The sequence below is a fragment of the Geotrypetes seraphini genome, chromosome 1 (genome assembly GCF_902459505.1).
Source record: "Geotrypetes seraphini chromosome 1, aGeoSer1.1, whole genome shotgun sequence".
Classification (NCBI taxonomy): Eukaryota; Metazoa; Chordata; class Amphibia; order Gymnophiona; family Dermophiidae; genus Geotrypetes; species Geotrypetes seraphini.
In genome coordinates this window covers 46,819,089-46,838,751 of record NC_047084.1, presented here as the reverse complement: position 1 = coordinate 46,838,751, position 19,663 = coordinate 46,819,089, and the positions used below count along the sequence as shown (strand labels likewise).

Below are 19,663 nucleotides of genomic sequence, written 5' to 3'. Positions count from 1 at the left end.
ATTTAATATTATTTTTTGATTCTAGATCCTCAGTGTTCATCCCACGCTTCTTTGAACTCAGTCACAGTTTTACTCTCTACCACCTCTCTCCAGGCATCTACCACCCTCTCCGGAAAGTAGAATTTCCTAACATTGCCCTTGAATCTACCACCCCTCAACCTCAAATTATGTCCTCTGGTTTTACCATTTTCCTTTCTCTGGAAAAGATTTTGTTCTACGTTAATACCTTTCAAGTATTTGAACGTCTGAATCATATCTCCCCTGTCTCCCCTTTCCTCTAGGGTATACCTATTCAGGGTTTCCAGTCTCTCCTCAGCCATCTTCTGACGCAAGCCTCCTATCATTTTCATCGCCCTCCTCTGGACCGCCTCAAATCTTCTTACATCCTTCACCAAATACGGTCTCCAAAACTGAACACAATACTCCAAGTTGGCATCTTACTAATGGCCTGTACAGGGGCATCAACACCTTCTTCCTTCTACTGGCTACGTCTCTCTTTATACAGGCCAGCATCTTTCTGGCAGCAGCCACCGCCTTGTCACACTGTTTTTTCGCCTTTAGATCTTCGGACACTATCACTCCAAGGTCCCTCTCCCCGTCCGTGCATATCAGCTTCTCTCCTCCCAGCATATATGGTTCCTTCCGATTATTAATCCCCAAATACATTACTCTGCATTTCTTTGCATTGAATTTTAGTTGCCAGGGATTAGACCATTCCTCTAACTTTTGCAGATCCTTTTTCATATTTTCCACTCCCTCTTCAGTGTCTACTCTGTTACAAATCTCGGTATCATTTGTAAAAAGGCACACTTTTCCTTCTAACCCTTCAGCAATGTCACTCACAAACATATTGAACAGGATTGGCCCCAACACCGAACCCTGAGGGACTCCACTACTCACCTTTCCTTCCTCCGAGCGACTTCCATTAACACCACCCTCTGGCATCTGTCCGACAGCCAGTTTCTAACCCAGTTCACCACTTTGGGTCTTAACTTCAGCCTTTCAAGTTTGTTCAACAGTCTCCTATGAGGAACTGTATCAAAGGCTTTGCTGAAATCTAAGTAAATTACATCTAGCATATGTCCTCGATCCAGCTCTCTGGTCACCCAATCAAAAAATTCAATCAGGTTCGTTTGGCATGATTTACCTTTTGTAAAGCTATTTTGCCTCAGATCCTGTAACCCATTAGATTCAAGGAAGTACACCATCCTTTTTTTCAGCAACACTTCCATTAATTTTCCAACAACTGAAGTGAGGCTCACCGGCCTGTAGTTTCTGCTGCCTAAGAATCAAGCTCAGCAAGGGAGATTGCATCCTGTCCCTTCTGAGCCGCCGTAGTTTCCCTTTCTCGTGGCTGCTGGGGAGGGACTGGTCCTGCTGGGCTAAGAGACACCTCTCTCCCGAACACCGAGACCTCCCTTTGACTCAGCAAAGCCGGTTCGCCCTGAGGTGAAGATGTAAGGAAGCTATCCATCGTCTCCTTCCCTCGCGAGGTAGGTTCAGGTTGCCGGGTAGTAGCAGCCGCTCTTCCCCTTCTTTTAGGCATTGAGATAAAAACTTCGATAAACAGAGATAGGAAATAATTTTGGCAGGAGAATGAATTGCTAGCGTCCTCACTGCACCGCGGCCATCTTGCTTCTGTTATATCTTTTTTGAGATGTGGTGACCAGAATCGCCACAGTATTCCATGTGTGGCTGCACCATGGAGAAATACAAAGGCATTATAACATTTTCATCTTTGTTTTCCTCTTTTGAACACCTCTGCTCAGTCTGAGTAAACTTTTGTGCACAGAGGCTGCACATTGATAAGTTACCCAAAATATTAAAGGGCTAATATTCAAAATGGTTTAACCAGGCAGGAGCATTAACCACTAGGCTAGGGCAGTCCAGGGACAGAGGCAGTGATAGTCAGTCTGCTAACTAGTTAAGTAAGTGGATAAAGTTAGGACAGATAAAAGGCTGCACTAATTTTATCCTCCAAGCTAACCACACCAGTCTGAATATCAGCTGGTACATAGTTAGCTTTTGGATTGCTATACTAACCCGGATATTCAATGCCAGAGGTTGGAATGTCCCAGCATTGAATATCCAGGGTTAACTAAGGCCACACTTGCATCGGAACTCCGTTTTTGCTCCATCTAACTTGCTCCACAGAGTATGCCTGCACATGGCACAGGTGTAAACAAACACCATTTTGTCGTCACATGTAATTATATGCACACTCATATACCACCACACAATTTGATAAAATGTATGGTTCTACATGTAAAAACGGGTTTTACACCCAAAAATCTCTTTCTGTAACTGAGGCAATGAAGGATGAAGTTACTTGTCCAAGGTCACAGAGAGTGTTAATGGGAGAAGCTGGATTTGAACCCTGGCTTTCTTGGTCCTCAGCCTGATGATCCTACCAGAAGGTGACTCCTCCACATATTGGGCAGGTCATGCCACAAAAATCCATCTTCCACAGTAAAGCACTGTTTTACCCATGGAAATCCTTTTCAAAATGAGCTTCCCTGTCTATGCTATGTGTGTGAGTGTATGTTGAGAACCCTGGATACCTGGGTCAGCGAGCTGCAGCTTCATCTTTTTTTTTATATTTCTTTTTATTCAAGTTTTATCATAAGATAAACATAGTTTGCAGTACATTTTCAATAACAGAATTCTGATGAGATAAGATAAACATGAATTATAAAATGAACTTTAACAGTATTATAAACCAGTACATTATTACTGATTGTACATAGCTTGTATGTAAAGTAAGCATTGAAAATGTGAGATGGGTTTAAGCAGACATTCTATTAAGACACTGGAGGTAGACTTCATTATATGAATTATTAGTGCAGTAATTGTCCAATGGAAGCCAGGTTTTTTTTGAGTGAGAAGTGCTATGTAGATGAGTAGTATTAGCAGCTTCATATTTCTTAAATGCACAGGGATGGGTTCACACATCTTTAGAAGTCCCCTTTCTCCTCTCTCAAAGCATACAGGAGTGCAGATTTGGTCTGTTCCACTGAGGCTTGGATTATTTTGAGGTCACATGTATCTTGTATGTTAAACATCTATGTGTGTATTATTCTTGCGTCTAGAAATCCCTTTGCAAGAAACACATCTGACAGCTGGTTGAAAGCAGGTCTTGGATGCTGTAGGTAAAATGGCTGAAAAACTAGTTGCACTTTCCTTTGATAGAGCCTGATTCACTGAGGGGACAATAATCAAACTGCCTACACTGCGGCAAACTCCTTAGATGCTCGTACTTTTCACTCACAGGATTTGCATCAGTAATCAAAACAAACATATGGATAACTGCTCCTGAAAAAAAAAGCATCTGCAGAGATCTGTGCCGCTGTTTCTAGGTGTACATTTTTCCGGGCAAGTCTTGAAAATCCAAAATTAAGCATGCTGTTGCTTCCTCCAACTGAGCCCCGCATGCAAATAAAAACAGGTACATTGTTGAACAATGCACATACTTTTACCCTCACTGGGGCTGCTTTAATAAGATGACACCTAAATGAAAAGTCCAAAAATATAAGGCAATGCAAGATGTGCAAATAATTTACAGAGACTGAAATATCTCCATCAATCTACAAAACTCTCTGTAATCATAAATCTCAAAAGTTATTACTGCAATAAATTATACTATTCAGATAACTGTATGAACCTTCATGTACAGGGAGTCTCATTCACCATTAGGGGGAGTAATTCTCAAAAGATTGTCTAAAGTTAGATTCCAGAATGATCTGCGTCAATTCTATATCAGCAATAACACACATAAATGCCATTATAGATTGCTAGTAGATAAAGATAAGATGTTCACCCTCTCCAAGGTAGAGAAAACCTCTCTAAAGTTAAAAGGGGATAGATTCCGTACAAACGTAAGGAAGTTCTTCACCCAGAGAGTGTAGAAAACTGGAATGCTCTTCCGGAGGCTGTTATAGGGGAAAACACCCTCCAGGGATTCAAGACAAAGTTAGACAAGTTCCTGCTGAACCAGAACGTACGCAGGTAAGGCTAGACTCAGTTAGGGCGCTGTCTTTGACCTAAGAGCTGCCTGGGCACGATGGACCACTGGTCTGACCCAGCAGCGGCAATTCTTATGTTCTTATGTTACCCGCTTAACTTTAGGTGACAGAACTTATGCCAGCTCAATGGTTGGTGTAAATGCTTGCATCTAACTACCAGATGTGAGCCACGTTAACTACTAGTATTCTAGAACTCATGCACATAAGTCCTTCCCAGGTCTACCCCCCCTTGCAGTTGCACATTATACATTTTGCATGCATAATTTGTAGAATACTAAAGGCAGTTATGAGCATAAATGCAAATTACTGCCAAATAGTGCCACTTAAGACCAATTAAAGCCAATAATTAAATTAATTTACGCATATAACTGACCCTGTTTGCAAGTTTATAGAATTAGGGAGTCACAGTTTTGTATGATGGAGTCCATTCTCCAATATTCAAAATAGTTCAGCGAGGGGTAGGTTGTGCCCTTACGTTTGGATTCTCTGACTGGCACTGATTTTTTTAGATGCCAGTAGGCACCCACACTCAGTAAAAAAATAAAACACTGTTGAAATTAAAATTTTAACTGCATTTCAAGGCACCTACCAGCGCCTAATAAATTGGAGCCAGAATTCCATCTTCATAGATGCTATAGGCTACCTAATGCCACTGTGGGCGTGGCTAATGCTGGAACTACTATACTTTTATAATTACTTTTAAATTTTCTTACCCTCCATTTGTATTTTCCTTGTATGTATTCTTTACTATACTTATTGTATTCTCCCTACTTCCCTTATGTATTGGTACGTCAGGTCCGTTTGTGTTGGTTGTAGTTAATAATTAAGACCCTGTTTTTAATCGTAAATCTCTTTGAATTAATGATATTGCAGTACATCAAAATTTTAATAAAACTTGAAACTTGATACACAGCCTAACACCTACAGAGGTATGATTCATGCCAAAGATAGGCACTAGAAATGTAGGCCTGGATAACTCTGGCTTACATTTCTGGCAACTATTTTTCCCGGAGGCGAAATTCTTTGTATGGTGCAGTCATGAGATTGACATGTGATCGGCAGCCACTTTTTAGGTGGCCACCGATATCTGCACTGTATAGAGAATCCAGGCCCTATTGTTCTTTTGGATGGATCCTTCCACGCTTAGGGTTTTGTCTTATAATGTGCGGTCTTAATTCCCCTTTTAAGCAGGTGCAAATGTTTAAAGAACTGAAGAGATTGTAAGGGGCTATTTGTTTAGTACAGGAGACTCACCTCCATATGAGACATAAGAAATTGGTATGTTCCCTACTCAGATGTGGGCTTCTAATGTCAAGAAATCTAGGGGAGGGGGTATATTGTTTGATAAGACCATGAAGGTTGAGATTCGCCACATGCAAGTGAATGAAGAGGTCCATTTTCTTTTACTGGGGGGCTATAGTTAATTTGTATGCGCCTAATATAGGCCATGGGGATCATTTTGATCACTGTCTTGCTGAAATACTTCAATACCAGTATGGTATACTTTTGGTTTGGGGGGATTTTAATCTGACCGTGGCACCTAGACTGGATAATTTGGGGGGTGGGGAACTTATGGGAAGAGCTTACAAAACTTTATTTTGGAACTTAATGTAATAAATAGTTGAAGGAATAAACATCCGTTAGAGCAGAATAACACATTTTATTCCCAGCTACATCATAGATATTTGACAATAAATTTTGTGTTTGTTGACAGGACATTTTTTCTCTGTGGAGTAGGTTGGCATTGAGGCAATTATTTAATCGAATCAAACTCCAGTGTGGTGGGTAGATTTGCTGGAGCGAGTAGATTTCAGAGGAACTCACTTTTGACATTGTAATGATAGTTTGTTAGATCAGTGGTTCCCAACCCTGTCCTGGAGGAACACCAGGCCAATTGGGTTTTCAGGCTAGCCCTAATGAATATGCATGAAGCAAATTTGCATGCCTATCACTTCCATCATATGCAAATCTCTCTCATGCATATTCATTAGGGCTAGCCTGAAAACCCGATTGGCCTGGTGTTCCTCCAGGACAGGGTTGGGAATCACTGTGTTAGATGATCCCCAGGTTGTAGGTAGGATTGAGGGATTACCGTATTTTCATGCATATAACGCACGCGTTATACACGATTTTACAAACCGTGCATAACCATGCGCGTTATAGGCGAGAGCGCATTTTACAACTTTTTTTTTACATAGTTCCCCCCCCCCTGACGTCCGATTCACCCCGCAGGACCGCTCACACCCCCATCCCGAAGGACCGCTCACACTCGCACCCCGAAGGACCGCTCGCACCCCCACAGCCTTCCCACCCCCCCATCATGGAGAAGCTCCTACCGTTGTCCTGCTGCTTCCTCTGCCGGCGGTCCCGGCCCTTCTATGAGCCCTGCGTCTGCTGCTTCCTCTTCCGGCGGTCCCGGCCCTTCTGTGAGCCCTGCGCCTGCGCTGCTTCCTCTTCCAGCGGTCCCGCGGAAGAGGAAGCAGCAGACGCAGGGCTCACAGAAGGGCCAGGACCGCCGGCAGAGGAAGCAGCAGGACAACGGTAGGAGCTTCTCCATGATGGGGGTGGGTGGGAAGGCTGTGGGGGTGCGAGCGGTCCTTCGGGGTGCGAGTGCGAGCGGTCCTTCGGGGTGGGGGTGCGAGCGGTCCTGCGGGGGGGGGAGGGGTGAATCGGACATCGGGGGGGCATCAGGCTTTCAGGGTGGGGACAGGACTTCAAGGGGGAGAGGAGAGTCGGGGTGGGCGAAAGGAGAGTTGGAGTGGCCAGAGGAGAGTCGGGGCGGGCGAAAGGAGAGTCGGGCGGCGACGAGAGAGTCGGGGCGGCATGCGTGGTATACGAGTGTGCGCGGTATATAAAAATTTATTTACATAAATGTGTTCCCCGCGCGCTATACTCGTGTGCGCGTTTTACACGGGTGCGCTGCATATGAGTGAAAATACGGTACTCTGTAGTGCTGCCCAAGTCAGGGAAAATATTTTTGATACAATTTGGCCTAAAGAATTGTTTTTTGATTTGATTTGATTAAGTTTTTCCTGCCCAGTCGAGCTTTTTTTTTTCTTCAAATGGCCTGGCGGGTTTATTTTGAAGCCTCTGCTCCTACCCCATGACAGTGCTGTGGTGTAAATAAAACAAAAAATACTTTCCATCTCTCTGTTAGGTCCTAGCTCATGCTCACTGTCTAACACTAGCTCTGGCAGGATTTCAAATATGACATACTGTAATCACAAAATAAAAAATAAAATTATTTGTTCTACCTTTTGTTTTCTGGTCATTTTATTATTCAAACCATGTTAGTCCCAGGCTCTGGTTTCTGTTTGTCTTCTGTTAACTCGCTTACCAGGGCTCCTGCCCATTTAACGTTTTCTTCTTTTTCTGTGCTTCCATCTCTGTACCTTCCCTTCTACCTCCATATCCAACATTTCTGTTTCTTTCCCACTGTATACCATCTCTCTCTCCCCCTGAGGTCAAACCTCTCTATTCTCCATGCATCTCTCCCTTCCTCCCCTCCATTATCATGTGCAACATTTCTTTCTCTCTCCCCATGCATCATTTTTCCCTGCCTTCCACCCTATTTCCAACATTTTTCTCTCTCTCTCTCTTCTCCATGCATGTCCCTCCCTCCACCATATGCAGGATTTCTCCTGCACACCTTTCTACCTCTTGCATCTCTCCCGTCATCTCCTCCACCTTGTGTCCAATAATTCTTCCTTTCTTCTCTCTCCCCCCCAAGTGCAGCAGCTTTCCATCCATCCCTCCCATCCCCCTGCGCAGCCTTCCATCCCTCCTATCCCCCTGTGCAGCACTTCCTGATTGACTCCCCCCCACCACCATGAGACCTGACATATTTTCGGGCCTGCTATGCTGCTGCTTTAGAAGACCCAGACATATGTCAGGAGACTCATGACTAACTTCATCAGTGAGTCTGATTTTTTTTTAGAAAACAGATTCACCGAAGTGAATCGAATCGAACTGGTGAATCCGGCAGCAGTACTACTCTGGGGGTATTTGCTTTAGAATGATACAGGGGGAGGTTGTCCACAAAGGCAGTTTGAGGGTATGAAGGCAAATGTGTGGGTCATTTAATAGTTATAGCTGCCCAAAAAAAGCATCAGAAACAGAGGAAACTGAAGATGACGACTTTCCTGATCTCTCATCATCTCTGTTCTCCCTTCCACCTGTTAGTAGAACTCATTTTTGATGGAGCATATCTGGAAGGTGGGGGGGGAGAATATAAGGAGAAGAAAAGAGACTGCACACAAGTCCAAGTCAACGGAGAGGCGGGGTGGGGGGGGGGGGCGAGGCGCAGGATTTTACAGAACATGTTAGATATATCTAATCCTACCATTGTGAGCTTTAAAGTACTACTTTATCTGAGGAAGAAGTTGATCTTTTAAATAAGGGTTTATCTTTTGCACCAACAGTTAAATATAATGCTATGGAGACTGGAGTAGATCTTTGTAAGTTCACAAGGAAACTAAAAAGCACACTTTTTTTTCACTGATAAATTATATGTTCTGTATAAAAAAAACACCTCTGAGTAGACTCCACTAGGCCCAATTAACCCTCTAATTTCTCCATTTGAACAAATGGTGTTAAAGTATGCTAAGGATATAGAAGAAAAAAAAAAGAAAGAAAGAAAACAAGTAATTTTACAATCTCACTAAAGCAGGAAATACAGACTTAAGTCATTACAAAACAGGAAAGAAATAATGCTAAACATCAACTGATAAATTGGGTGCTGTGGAGATCCTGAATAGGACAATTACATCAATGAGATTATGAGAGAGCTGAATGATGCACAATATTATACTACAGCAACAATGAATCAACTCCTATGTTACAAAAGAGATTTTTTTAATTTTATTAGTAGCAGATGGTGTGACTTTCCTTTTGATAGCTGAACATCCTAAAACTCCTACATTTTGCACTGTCTAAAATACACAAACAGCTTGTTAAGCCTGGAAAACCAATTATTGGTAGTATTAGTTCTGTACTGGAACCACTTTCACAATTCACGACATCCGCCCTTCTCCAGTCCTCCTGTACCACTCCCGACTCTAGAGAAGCATTGAAAAGGTCAGCAGAGCCGCCAGAACTTCCCTAAGTTCCTTCAGCATCCTCAGATGTACACCATCCGGCCCCATCGCTTTGTCTATCTTTGATTTAGCTAGCTCCTCATGAACACATCCCTCTGAAAATCAATCAGGGTCTACCACTACTCCATCATTATTCACATTTATCTTCTGCGATCCTACTCCAGGCGCTTTGGCTGTGAACACAGAACAGAACTATTTGTTAAGTTATTCTGCCTTTTCTTTATCAGCTTCTACATAGTTCCCCCCTTCATTTGAGCCTTTCAATGCCACTTTTGCACTTATTCCTAGCACTGATATATCTAAAAAAAATGTCTTGTCTCCCTGTTTTACCAGCTATTTTTTCTTCCATTTGTATCTTTACTTTCTTGACTACTCAACCAGCCTCTCTGAACTTTTCCAGATATTTTTCCCTTTCTTCTTCTTTCTGCGATCTTTAACCTCTTATTCTTTACCTTCTCAGCTACTACTTTTGTGAACCAAAGCGGCCTTCTTTTCCTCTTACTTGCCTCACAAAAAGGTGTGTCGTTCCTTTCAGTTTTGCCCACTGCATTTCTAATCCTTCTGGACATTCCCATCCAGACAACAATTCCTTAACATAATTCCCAATCTGAACAAAGTTAATTTTTTAAAACTCTAGAACCTTTCCTTTTGAATAAGCCCTCTCTATACCTGTCTTAATATTAAACCATATCATGCAATGATCACTGGATGCCAGATGATCAGCCACTTTAACATCAGAACAGTGGCTAACTAAGGGGGGGGGAGGTGGTCCGCCACAGGTGCAAGCCCTGAGGGGGTGCTCCAGGTCCGGTTCCCCCCCTGTGCCGGGTGTTGCGTCTGGAAACAGCCTGCACAAGATCGCGATGCCAGTGATCTTTGCTTGCTTCAGCTGTTTCCTCCGCCGTGGTCCCGCCCCTCCTTTGACATCAGAGGAGGGGCGAGACCGCGGTGGAGGAAACAGCTGAAGCAGGCAAAGATCGCTGGCATTGCGATCTTGTGCAGGCTGTTTCCCTAGGTAAATGGGAGGCCGTGGGGATGAGCAGTCCTTCGTGGTTGTGGTGGTGGTGGGGGCGAGTGGTTCTTTGGGGGGGGCAGAAGGCCTTCAGGGGGACAGGCCTTCGGGGGGGGGGGACAGGCAGGCAGGCCTTCAAGGGGGGGTGCAGGCCTTTGGGGGTGCAGGCCTTCGGGGGAGGGACAGGCCTTCAAAAGGGACAGGCAGGTAGGCCTTCAAGGGGGGACAGGCCTTCGGAAGGGCGGTGCAGGCCTTCGGGGGGGACAGGCCTTCAAGTGGGACAGGCAGGCAGGCCTTCAAGGGGGGTGCAGGCCTTCGGGGGGAACAGGCCTTCAAGGGGGACAGGCATGCAGGCCTTCAAGGGGGGGTGACAAGCCTTCGAGGGGGGTGGAGGCCTTCGGGGGGACAGCCCTTCAAGGGGGACAGGCATGCAGGCCTTCAAGGGGAACAGGCAGGCAGGCCTTCGGGAGGGGTGCAGGCCTTCGGGAGGGGACAGGCAGGCAGGCCTTCGGGAGGGGTGCAGGCCTTCGGGGGGGACAGGCAGGCAGGCCTTCAAGGGGGGGACAGGCCTTCGTGGGGGTGCAGGCCTTCAAGGGGTGGGATGCAGACCTTTAAGGGGGGTACAGGCCTTCAGGGGAGGGGGGGCCCTGGTGTAGAAGTACATGGAGGGAAAGGGGAGGGGTTCAAAGAGACGTGCATATGCCGGACTTTGGGTGGGAAGAAATAATGGGTCTGAAAATAGAGGAGAGGGAGAGAGATGATGGATCATGGGTTTTAGGGAGGGAAGGAACAGAAAGGGAGAGAAGTTGGACACAAGGGATGGTGTGGAGGGGGGGATAGAGATACTGGTTAGGAGGGTAGTTGGGAAAAGAAAGGGAGAGATGGTGGACCCTGGGGTGGTGGGGAAGGAGGGAGAGCTGCTGGATGAAAGGGTAGTTAAGAAAAGGTGGATCTGTGGAGGGAGACGAAAAAAAGGAAAGATGCCAGACATCCGGGGGAGGGAAGGGAAACGGAAAGGAAGGACAGAGATGGCAGATGGATGGTTAGCACAGAGAAAGAAGAAAGAAGGAGACCCTGGCAAGCAAGTTATCAGAAGACACCCAAAGCCTTGGACCAACAAGATTTGAAAAATAACCAGACAACAAAAGGTAGAAAAACTAATTTTATTTTCTGTTTTGTGATTACAATATGTCAGATTTGAAATGTGTATCCTGCCAGAGCTGGTGTTAAAACCGCAAACGTGAGCTAGGATTTAACAGAGAGAGGAAAAGTCCTTTTTTGTTTCTTTGTTTTATTTACACCACAGTGCCAGTGTGGTTAGAAGAAGCCAAAGGGGGGTGAAAAAGCTATAAAATAAATCCACCAGGATGTTTGAATAAAACACCCAATTGGGCAGGAAAGTCGAATCGATAAACCAATTCAATAGGCTGAATCGAATCGAAATTTTTTTTCCTGAATCTGGCAACACTAGTTTGTGCTACTGTCTTAGACTTTAGGACCTGGGATTGGGGAGAGATGGCATCCTCAGTACTTTATAATGCAAGTGAAACGAGGATTTGGTCAGACTTTTGAAGGGTCTGCAGAAGAAAAATATTGTATAGGCCGGGGACATGAGATAGCAGGAAATGGGAACTTTTCTTCCTTCTATTTTTATGAATGGAAAGGCTGAGGATGTCAGAGAGTTCAGTTAAAATATGTGCTTTATAAGAAAATATAATAATGTGTTTTATAAAGTTTATAGCATTGCTGACCTACCCGGTAAGGTGTTCCTAATGGTGGTGGTGGCAGCATGTCAATGTGTTGAGAGGAAGAGGTGGTCTGGGAAATTCTGCTGAGCAAACTCCGGGCCCATTTCCACCCCCCAGTTAGTCCACTCCACTCAACTGGTTCACACACTGAGTGGGTCTTTGGGTGTTGTTTTGGGATCTCTTCTAGTGGTTTGTCAGTATCTCCTTCTGGTCCAAGAAAGGAAACTTTGTTAAACTTAGCATTGACCTACAGAATATGTTTGTAACAGCGTTACTTGTGTGGCATTAGGCTAAGTAGTGATTGAAAGAAAAAACCAGACCTTTGCACATTTTTGCACTATATGGTGGGTGTATGAGGAGATTCACATTTCCTGCACAGCTAAGTCCATGTGAAGTTACCTTGTGCTGTATTTGACATCTAGCAAGGTCTCTGTTTGGAAGGAAAGATCTAAACTTAAAAATGAAGTGGCCAGAAGTTATGGTAAAAGCAGATAGTGTAGCTGGTTTTAAGAAAGATTTGGACAAATTCCTTGAGGAAAAGTCCATAATCTGTTATTAAGATATGGGGGATGTGTCTGCTTGCCCTGGATCGGTAGCATGGAATGTTGCTACTCTTTGGGTTTTGACCAGGTATTAGTGACCTGGATTGGCTACCATGAGAATGGGCTACTGGGCATGATGGACCATTGGTCTGACCCAGTTAGGCTATTCTTATGTTATGTTCTCATCTGTAGGGGCCTTTGTTTTCACTTCTTATTTTAATGTATTTTTTTTCTGGGAACTTATCAGTGTTTTTTATAATGGGAACAAAAATGGAAGAGAATTAATGTGTGTGGAATGAGGGGTAACTAATTTCTTCAGCTAAATAATTCAATCCACCTCAACCAGATATAGGAGAACTCACGCACCATTCACAGACCCTCCAACCAAAAATGTCAAAAGAAAAAAACAGTTCGACAACCTTCTAGCCATTCGAGCTGCAACACTCGACCCCCAACTCTACAACCTATTGACCTCGACCACATACTACAAAACTTTCAAAAAGAAATAAAAACCCTTCTATTCAAAAAACACATAAAACCGAACTAACACAATCAGAACTGTCCCAAGCATCACATGCAACTACTCCATATGTACTTCTGATGTCATAACAATTCAGACATAATTTATGTTATTTTATGTTTGGAATAATGGTTACATATATGAGGTTCAATAAAAGAAAATTTTCACTGCCTGTTTCTACTCTGACCATTTATTCCGTTTCATGGTCATTACAAAAAATATTTTTTTACATGGGGGGGGGTGTCAAAAAATGATGGGCCCCGGGTGCCACATACCCCAGGTACGCCACTGCATTTCCCTGTTTGTAAGCACTAAGTCCAGTATGACCCCATCCCGCATGGGTTCCATTACCAACTGCTGGAACAGTTCTCCTTATAGAGAATCCAGATCTCCCTACGTGTAAAAGACCCCAAATAGGGATACACCAGTCAACATCTGGCATGTTAAAATCACCTATTAGTAAAACTTCCCATTTTTTAAAGATATATTCTGAATGTCTACTATTAAATCTCTGTCCATTTCTTCTGTCTGTGAAGCAGGCCTCTATATCATACCAATGTAAATATATTTACCATTTTCCAAATTGATCCACAGTGCCTCTTCCTTGCCCTGCAGATCCTGCAATTGTGTGACTTTAATATGATCTTTAACATATAACGCTACTCCCCCCTCCTTTTCTTCCTACCCTGTCTTTCCTGAACAGATTATAGCCCGGTATAGCTATATCCCAGTCATGGTTCTCTGTGAACCACATCTCTGTGATTGCTACTATATCCAACTCATCTTCCATCACAGCTTCTAGATCCAGAACCTTATTTCAAGTTTCAAGTTTATTGGTTTTTTATATCCCGACCATAAAACAAATATCTGACCGGTTAACAATAAAATTTAAATAGGAAGAAATGAAATATTTAATGGAGTTTTAGGAAGATTAGTGGGAAAGATAACAACATATAAAACATACGAACGGACCTGACAGTGAGGGTAAATGGGGAGGTAGGGAAAAAGTTACATAATCTTAGCAGAAATGAGATAGAGGGAAGGGATATAACATAGAGGGCGGGGGTGCATGATATGAGTGAAATGCGCTGAAGATAAAGATTAGATATAAAAAAGGGAAACAAGTGGACAAAAAGATTAAGATTTGGCGTAGGCATCTTTAAATAGAAAGGTTTTAAGAATAGTCTTAAATTTTAGTAGTTGGATTTCATCCCGAAGAAATTGGGGGAGAGAGTTCCACAATGTGGGGGCAGTTATAGCGAAATTAGTATTCCTTGAGTAAAAGGATTCTTTCCCATACTTCAAGCATTAGTGTATACTGCTTTCCAGACATTGCCCCCTTTTCCCATCCGTGTAGAGGTATTCAGTGATTTACTTACCTGAGGGCTTATACTCATCCAGGGGCTTTGATCACCCTGCTCCATTACTTCTAGTTTAAAGCCCTCTTCAGTAGATTAGCCAGAATGCCATCGAAAACACTTCTTCCATTCTTTGATAGATGGATACCATCCCTGCTCAGCAGCCCAATCATCCCATGCTCTCAATGACACCATCCATATAGCCACGCATTCATCTCCAGGATGCGTGCTTCTGTGATCTGGCCCTTATCCTCAACAGGGAGGAAGGACAAGAATACCACCTGCGCACCTGCTAGAGCCACAAAGTCACTTTGATATATACTCAGGGGTACCTGGCAGTATCATTAGTGCCAGTGTGGATGAGCAGCATCAGATAATAGTCATCAGGCTTGATCAGTCTTGGCAATTTCTCTGTAACGTCATGGATTTTGGCACCAGGCAGACAGCATACCTCCTGGGAATCGCCAACCACCACTACTTTACGCCTCCTAGTGGTTGTGGATCCAGCAATTTTTGGAATTTCAAGCTTTGGTCCTTCCTCTCCCTGGGATGCTCTCATCTCTTCCACTTCCAGGGCAACATAATGGTTCTTCAGTTCAAGGGTGGGTGGACTCACAGTACCAATCTAGCAGAGTTCTGTAATCTGAGTCCAGCTGTCTTCCTTCAGCATGGCCTCTTCTTCCCCACTGCTGGAAATCTTTGATGCCTCATGAACCATTTCATTGATATACCTCTCATTCTCATGGATGCTTCTCAGTTTTACCACCTCCTCTCTCAGTTCCTTTACTTCCTTCATGAGGGATTCAAGCTGAAGACAGCTTGCTCATGGAACCATGCTCTCTGCTTGGGTAACATTTTCTGTCTACACAGAGACAGAAGCTGTAACCTGAGCATCAGCTTTGGTGACATGATGTTTCCCAGACATACTGTGGCTGCAGATGTACTTACACCTGGAAGAAAAAAGAATGAGCAGAAAAATCCTACCAAAGTAATTCCCTTTTCCTAGTTGGCTGAAGAGCTAAAAAAGCTCCACCTTGCGGTGGATGGGAGGGAATTAACCTCAAGGGTCACCTGCGGAGTCTGATCTCTATGAAAGTCCTCTGCAAGAGGTGTTGCTGATTGATCTTACTGTCATGATCGTATTTCCGGTGGCTATAGCCTCAACAAGGAAGGTGTTGGAGCTTCAGGATCTTTTATGCAGAGAACTCTTTCTCAGGTTCACAGATGCTGAGGCATCTCTGTGCACAATACCCTCTTTTCTGCCAAAGGTGTTTTTGATTTTCCATATGAATCAGGAAGTCCAGCTACCTACATTCCATCCCACGGGTTTGAAGAAAAAGGATATGTTGGTGTTGCTGGATATTAGAAGAGTTCTTCTCCGTTATCTCAAGGTGATGAATGATTTATGTCTAGCATATCATCTTTTTGTGTTAACAAATCCTAGTCATTTGGGAAAACTTGAATCTAAGGCAGTAAGCAGCCACCTATTTCATTGAGGGCACACCGCACAAGTAGTGTGGGTTCTTCATGGATGGAGTCCTGGACAGTGCCGTCCGAGGAGATTAGTAGGATGGCCACTTGGTCCACCCTTCATACCTTCACAGAATTGTACAGGGTGGACATGGCAGTGGTAAAGGCACTGCTTTGGGTTCTCTGTACTAGCAGCAGGCTTATCTGTCCTGCCCTAGAATTGAGGAACTGCTTTGGTACGCCGCAATGGTCAAGGTTCATATGCCCTTTGCACTAGAAGGGAAGATTAGGTTTTTACCTCAATAATCTTATTTTTAATAGAAAAGCATTAGAGTCTTGATGGCCCGCCCTGTCAGATTTTCATTTCGCCTCTTACATGTGCGTACTTTATGAAAGCTTGACCTTCTGCTGTCAAAGGATCTTAAGAGTGATGAATACCTGGAAGGTTTCCACAGTGTCCAAGGATGAGCTGCCTCAAGAAGAGATACTCTGTTAAAAAAAAAAGTAAGACCAAACAGGAGAGATTGGGAGTCACTTCAGTGTTAGTGTTGGTTGCATACAGGTAGGTGGCTTGTTGGGTTCCACTTTGTTTACTGTTCTTATTTGCCATGTTTGCTATTCATTTAGTGATGTTGGGCTGAGCATGAAATTCCTCATGATACTCCTCTTCTTTTTGTTCCCTTTTTAGTAGTGTTTCTCAATTGCTTTGGTACAAACTGAGGGTCACAGAGCAATGTCAGAAGAGGTGGAGCTGTAAAATGAGGAAGATATCTTCTACACAACTTGCGAGTAGGGGTGAGTAACCCACTGGTCAAGACTCATATTGTAGCAAGAACCTAATTTTCCCATAAAATGATACATAAATAGTTAAAAGCCTGACACAGCCATATTTCATCCTTACAAGGGCATCAAGGGCTGTAAAAACCAAAGATTTGGTCCAAAAGGTATCACGTAATGGTAAAAGCTTCTTTCTCTAATATAGCTATAACGTATGTGGCAGAATTTGAAAACACATCTGATGGATCATGAGTTAAAGAATATATTGTACTTTAGAAAATGTACATTGACAATATACAGTATTATTAATGTAGAAAAAAGGACAGGAAAACTAATAGGAATTACATCAATGGCTAAATTCAGTAAATGTTAAACTCAAATTTCAGATAGCATACAATCATAAAAAAGTTCACTTTCTGGACATTTTGATTTTTAAGACATCAGACAGCTATCAAGCTTCTATGTATTGAAAACCCACTGATACAATTAGCTGCATTTCACAATTTCTCCTAATTGTTAACTATAGAAAAATTTACCTACTATTCAATTTTTGAAATGAAGGAAGTTATCTTTAAATCTTTAAGAAATCTGAGGATAAGGCAGAGAATCTGAAAAGAGATTCCAAGGGTTTTAAAAAAGAATTACATCTTTCAAAGATTTTGCTTATCTGTGGTAATATTGTTTTTGTCATTTGGAACTCTGTATTGGGAAGTCTGTGTGGTTTCTTTTTTTTTTTTCTTTCTTCAGTTAATAATGCATCCATTTTGATTTAGGTGTGGCCAGGGGCATTTATGGGCTAGAGCCAGATAGCAGAGATAATCAGCTGCTATCTAGATTATTTTTTTCCATTTAGGGCGGCCAAATAAATTGGAATCTTAACTTTAACTGATATTAAATTGGAGAGGATCTTTGAACATCAAAGATATGTGAATACTGTAAATCATCCGCTTATTTTTAGATGGTGGTAGCAGTTCAGAATTTAGCCATCTATTTTTATACCTAGAAACATCCAGGTCACTATTAAAATGCCAGTCAGTGTTTGTCTTAAATGCTCGTTGAGACATTTAAACTGTCCATCTATATTCTGTGCTGTTATCTGCAGGAGTAGCAGTGCTGAATATACATATTCACTGGCAACTGGAGCTAGCTATATAGACAGCTATGAGATTTAAGTTAGGACAGTCTTTTTCTACTCTAATGTTAACCACATAGCCATTTGGAGATTGACTCAATGCTGCCAACTATCTTTAGTACTGAGGTGACATGCAGGAATTTTCAACACTACTATCCAGAAGTGCTCTGAAAATTCAAAAATAGGGCACAGGGAAATGGAAAGAGAATGTATATTGCATTTTTCTGGTTACACATTCAAAGTGGTTTACATATATACACATACTACATGGGTGTAGTCTACAGACCTCCGAATCAACTGCAGCAAATTGATAAGGATCTGATTGTGGATATCCAAAAGTTTGGAAGGAAAGAGGAGGTGCTGCTTTTGGGAGATTTCAACCTGCCGGATGTGGACTGGAATGTCCCGTCTGCGGAATCGGAAAGAATTAGGAAGATTGAGGATGCCTTTCAAGAGGCTCTGCTCAGACAAATGGTAATGGAACCCACGAGAAAAAAGCGATATTGGATCTGGTCCTCACAAATGGAGAGAGTATCTCTAATGTTCGAGTGGTTGCTCACCTGGGAAGTAGCGATCATCAAACGGTTTGGTTTGGAGAGTAACTGAAGAAAGAGCTGTTAGGATGGGAGGACATAAGAGAAGTGGAAAGACAGTGGTCTAAGCTGAAAGGAGCAATAAAAATGGCTACAGACCTTTATGTGAAGAAAATAAATAAAAACAAGAGAAAAAAGAAATCGATATGGTTCTCCAAACTAGTGGCAGAGAAAATAAAGGCGAAAGAGTTGGCGTTTGTGAAATATTAAAAAAATCAAGAAGAGGAGTGCAGAAAGGACTACAGTGTGAAACTGAAAGAAGTCAAGAGAAAGATACATCTGGCAAAAGCACAGGCAGAAGAACAAATGGCTAAAAATGTAAAAAAGGGAGACAAAATTTTTTTAAGATATATTAGTGAAAGGAGGAAGATGAAAAATGGAATTGCTAAACTAAAAGATGCTGGGAACCGATATGTGGAGAGTGATGAGGAAAAAGCAAATGTGCGAAATAAATACTTTTGTTCTGTGCTCACAGAAGAAAATCCTGGAGAAGGACCAAGATTGTCTGACAAAGTTACACGAGAAAATGGAGTAGATTCTGCGCCGTTCACGGAGGAGAGTGTTTATGAGCAACTTGAAAAACTGAAGATGGGCAAAGCGATGGGACCAGATGGGATCCATCCCAGGATACTAAGGGAGCTCAGAGAGGTTTTGGCGAGTCCTATTAAAGACTTGTTCAACAAATCTCTGGAGACAGGAGTGGTTCCTGGGGAATGGAGGAGAGCGGATTTGGTCCCTATTCACAAAAGTGGTCACAGGGATGAAGCAGGAAACTACAGGCTAGTGAGCCTCACTTCGGTTGTTGGAAAAATAATGAAAGTGTTGCTGAAAGAAAGAATAGTGTACTTCCTTGAATCTAATGGGTTACAGGATCCGAGGCAACATGGCTTTACATAAGATAAATCGTACCAAATGAACCTGATTGAATTTTTTAATTGGGTGACCAGAGAGCTGGATCGAGGACATATGCTAGATGTAATTTACTTAGATTTCAGCAAAGCCTTTAATACGGTTTCTCATAGGAAGCTGTTGAACAAACTTGAAGGGCTGAAGTTAGGTCCCAAAGTGGTGAACTGGGTTAGAAACTGGCTGTCGGACAGATGCCAGAGGGTGGTGGTTAATGGAAGTCACTCAGAGGAAGGAAAGGTGAGTAGTGGAGTCCCTCAGGGTTCGGTGCTGGGGCCGATCCTGTTCAATATGTTTGTGAGTGACATTGCTGAAGGGTTAGAAGGAAAAGTGTGCCATTTTGCAGATGATACCAAGATTTGTAACAGAGTAGACACCGAAGAGGTAGAGGAAAATATGAAAAAGGATCTGCAAAAGTTAGAGGAATAGTCTAATACCTGGCAACTAAAATTCAATGCAAAGAAATGCAGAGTAATGCATTTGGGGA

At 42.9% G+C, this 19,663-nt stretch overlaps 1 protein-coding gene across 7 annotated transcripts in view; it reads right to left on the bottom strand.

Annotated features, from left to right (window-relative positions):
• LOC117354005 (cAMP-specific 3',5'-cyclic phosphodiesterase 4D) overlaps nucleotides 1-19,663 on the bottom strand; it is a 1,294,824-nt gene that overhangs the window by 311,410 nt on the left and 963,751 nt on the right. The window contains exon 6 of one of the 7 annotated variants that reach the window (XM_033930768.1): nucleotides 2,754-3,085. The exons of 5 other annotated variants lie outside the window; for them this stretch is intronic. In XM_033930768.1, coding sequence (XP_033786659.1) covers nucleotides 3,063-3,085 — 23 coding nt within the window. In that variant the 3' untranslated portion in view covers nucleotides 2,754-3,062. Of the gene's footprint in view, nucleotides 1-2,753; nucleotides 3,086-3,400; nucleotides 3,508-19,663 lie in introns of those variants that run through there. One more of the 7 variants, XM_033930761.1, reaches the window with a different exon arrangement.